General features: G+C 33.4%; 1 protein-coding gene across 1 annotated transcript; it reads left to right on the top strand.

Annotated features, from left to right (window-relative positions):
• Positions 1-1,754: 1,754 nt before the first annotated feature.
• TRIADDRAFT_62421 (uncharacterized protein) lies at positions 1,755-3,610 on the top strand (the record flags this gene model as incomplete). The annotated part of the gene is made up of 2 exons (XM_002118353.1): positions 1,755-2,436; positions 2,469-3,610. The coding sequence occupies 2 exons, from the start codon at positions 1,755-1,757 to the stop codon at positions 3,608-3,610; spliced, it is 1,824 nt and encodes a 607-aa protein (XP_002118389.1).
• Positions 3,611-3,988: the final 378 nt, after the last annotated feature.

Raw genomic sequence — 3,988 nt, 5'->3', positions numbered from 1 at the left:
AATGAGAGTTTTCCAGTTACCTTAATGTACTGTAACACAGTATGTCTCTTAGCTTTCCATTTTTCTTAGTGATATGGAAAAAGTTTGGCGTAACAATTCTTAATAGTTAAGCTGCTAAATTGTCACCAAGATTCAAGAGAAATTTTATCATCTAATTCGTGGTTGGCTATTTGGTCGCTACATTAGTTGATATTAGTAGTATTACATTGATTTATGTGCTAATATATCGTATGCTTGTTCTTTACAGTCTGTAAACTCAATTGATAACTATAAATGTTTGGAGTGAAATCTTACATATTTTATAAAAAGTAACTATTTCTGATAAGAAAATGGCCACTAATGATTTATTAAATAATTATTGATGTTTACAACAAGTTGAGTACTTCGATTCTAAGCCGATGGTTGATTGAGGACCAATGCATGCACTGCACGTGTATGATTTAATTTAATGTTTGATTATACGTAATTATTACAATGTAGCATAAATCCTATAAGCTTGGATAAAAAATACAGTATACGAAAGACTGAATTTAATTTGTAATATAGCCATTTATTATTCGGATCAATATTTTATGGCGAAATACCGTACTTCCTACTAGTGCATCCGTTGCTATAAACTATGACAATGGAATTTCGTGTTAGCAATGGATTTAGAAGGTATTATCGAGATAAATAGTAAAGCTCTGTAGAAGAGTAGTAGGCCGGTCTACGCATAGATTTGAATAGAATATTGCCTATTTCAATTCTTCACTCGGTGCCGATTCAGAAATGCGATTTCAATTTCAAATCTAGAAATATCTCAGATCTTCCTGAAAATAACATTTTTGAAGCACACTTTTGATGCTGATTCAAAATATATTTGCATGTATGAATGATACAACATTATATGAAAACGGAAACCCTAAAGATGCTTTAGATTGAAATAAAAAGCATTCTATTCTCATTTGGCACTGATTGAAAAAAGTAATTTTGTTTCTGTATACAGTATGATCGTTATTCACTCGTAAAAACTCTATGAATGTCTTTGATCTAAGTAAAATCTATAAGTTTGAAGTAATTGTTTATTGCTAATATTACAATCACTTGGCATTGCTATACCGCACTACAGAAGTTAGCAAAACCCTAAGTCTTGAATTAGTAAATTTGCCTAAAGCAGAACTGAGTACTGGTCTTAATAGCTGAATTCGTAGTCATTAATTAAGGTGTGATAGAATCCATCACTGTGCTCAAACAGCTATTTTCTACGTTAATATTTCTTAATTTGTATAACTATATTGCTGAAGAAAGTAACGCCATAGTTAAATGCTACAAGTTATTATCGAAATTAGATTTCAATTCCACTCAAGATACTTCTTATGCATCTGCATAACATTAACTTCTTGATAATATCAGAACTTTCATTCGTATGGCATGGGGCGTGTTCAGCTAGTGTTACTACAATATTAATTATGCTCAACAGGTTGAGCTGATAAATACAATTATGAGCCTGCACTGTATAGCGTGCTAAGTAAGTGAGGTAGCACACCGAATTAGTATGTAGTACTTTACATATTATTAATTATTAATGGATTATAAATAACTGTTATTTGATTACTAACTAAAACTGAAGGCCATGCGGTCCTGTTTGTCAGTTGGACTAATGCATTTCCATGGTTATGCAGGAAAAGTTTATTGTTATAGCTAGAAGTTTTAGTGATATACTCAGAGATTTTTAAGCGACAGTAAGTATAGATTGGCCTATTATTTGACACAAAATGGAAGAAGTAAAAGAATTAATGGAAAACATGAAATATGGAGACTTCGATAGCATTGAAGAAGAAACCATAACAGAAATAGAACAATTCTTCGATGAATCTTCAGAAGAACGCAAAAAGGAAATAGCGAAATTATTTGATATAGATATAGATGACGATGGTGAGTGGATTAACTTTTTCAGATTGAGTGAAGATGAATATAGTAGCGAAGCAGAACCTTTATTCGATTTTATGTCAAGTTGTATTCTGCCTTACATGGAAAAGACGTCGAGGGTCAATTTCACCATGTTAGCTTTTAGATTTGATATGAGTGAAAATATTCCGAAAAAATATTGGGAAGAAATTATTGGCGTTAAAGATGAATACGCATGGAGATGGGCATGTCACCACGGAAGCCTTGGCTCACTTGAAAAACTGGTAGCGATTGGTGTAGATGTTTCTGTCCGGAACTATCAAGGTTTCCGCTGGGCTTGTCGTGGTCAATGTTATGATGTAGTGCATTATCTTCTTCAATTGCAAGGAAATTACCAACATCATCCTATGATGGAGCCGACTTTCTACGAAGATCCTGAATTAGCCAGATACCTTATCCGGATATTTATAGATACTTGGCGAATCCCTAGTAATAATTCTAATGTCGTGGCTATCAAAGATGCTTGTATGGCAAAGGTTGACTGGGAGAGTAAAATCTTCAAATATTGTGAAAAATGGAAGCAAGAGTTACAAAATGCAGAAAAATACAAGGAGGCAGAAATCAGACGGGCGATATCAGATTTGTTACGTTTGCGAGGGAAAGAAAGGTATGCGGCGACACTTTACTTCAATCCGAAGGAATTGTTACGAAAGATGATTTATCCTATATAACTTTTAACGAAGCCGTAGACAAATATCTATTATCTGATCGGTTTAAAGAAGTTTGGCATCCGGGATCGGACGGAAAGGTTTTAGATATTGTTCATCCTTCATTGGATCCTATTATCCACGGAATTGCTCCGAGTAAAGACTGGAATAATATGCCCTCGAGTTTGTATTTCTTACAAACTGCTTCTATTTCGTCTAAATATCAATGGCCAGCAGTAGATATCACTGTAGACGATTTGGGAAACATAGCTATTTCAGGAAATATCGGAAATTTATCGAGAGATTTAGACAAGGCCATTTACGATTCAATAACTTCCTCATTAAAAGATGTACTGCCCGCTTTTGAAGATGTTTTAAACGTAAATGATTGTTATTACCAATCATCCAGAAAGCGTTCATTTGATGAAGATGATTCTAAACATAATAAAATAAGCCTCCGAAATAGAAAACTTCAAGTCATCGTTAAAATCGCAGAAATAAGGTTAAAAAAGGGAGAATCATACCCAGGTGGAAGTTGGCATGTGGAAGGAACAACAAATGAAAAAATAGTTGCCAGTGCTGTATGTTATACCAATATTCAAGGAATATATACGTCAAGATTGGCATTTAGGAAATGGATTGACCAATCAACTTTGGCGTCTTACCAATCAGACTTCCATGAACCGGTTGCAGAGATAAATGATGTACATAATAGCGAATCGACAATCAAGCCAATTGGATCGTTACAAGCTAAAAAAGGCAGATGTATCGTATTCTTTAACAAATATCAACATAAGGTATTACCATTCACCGCAAAATCAGATGGAATGAGAAGGATACTCTGTTATTTTTTAGTAGACCCCGCAAACCATATTTCAGAAAAAAAGGATAATAGTCCTCCTTTATACGATATGGCCCATTTCGAGAAGATAATAGCAGAAAGAAAACAAGTACATCTGCAATCAAGCTCTTTATTCGGGCAATTCGACGAGACAATAAGTTTGTGCAAAAATTAGTTATCTTTAGATAAAATTTGAAAGAATATTCAATCCTTCCACTTAATAAACACGAAATAATTTTTATGAACTGTATTAGGAAATTATTAGAATGAATACGGTCCTTCATGTACTATCGTACCTTCATTTTAGGTCCACTAAGATGCGAATTTTTAGAATTTAACGACTATAGTACTTAAGCTTCCATCAAACTCGAGCATATTCTCTGGCCTTAAGTAAACAAAACTTAAAGCCAAATACTTGATTGTGTCATTGTTTACACTCTGTTTTAAAGATCTCTTTTGAATTGGTTTAAAAATGAAAGCAAAATAAAGATCAATAACCTAATAGGTTGATTCTCTGAGATTTGATTCAATAGTACGTAAAAATGAAGAAATT

Source organism: Trichoplax adhaerens, genomic scaffold (genome assembly GCF_000150275.1).
Source record: "Trichoplax adhaerens TRIADscaffold_47 genomic scaffold, whole genome shotgun sequence".
Lineage (NCBI taxonomy): Eukaryota > Metazoa > Placozoa > Uniplacotomia > Trichoplacea > Trichoplacidae > Trichoplax > Trichoplax adhaerens.
The sequence above is the reverse complement of the archived record's forward strand: the minus strand, read 5'-3'. Positions and strand labels throughout refer to the sequence as shown.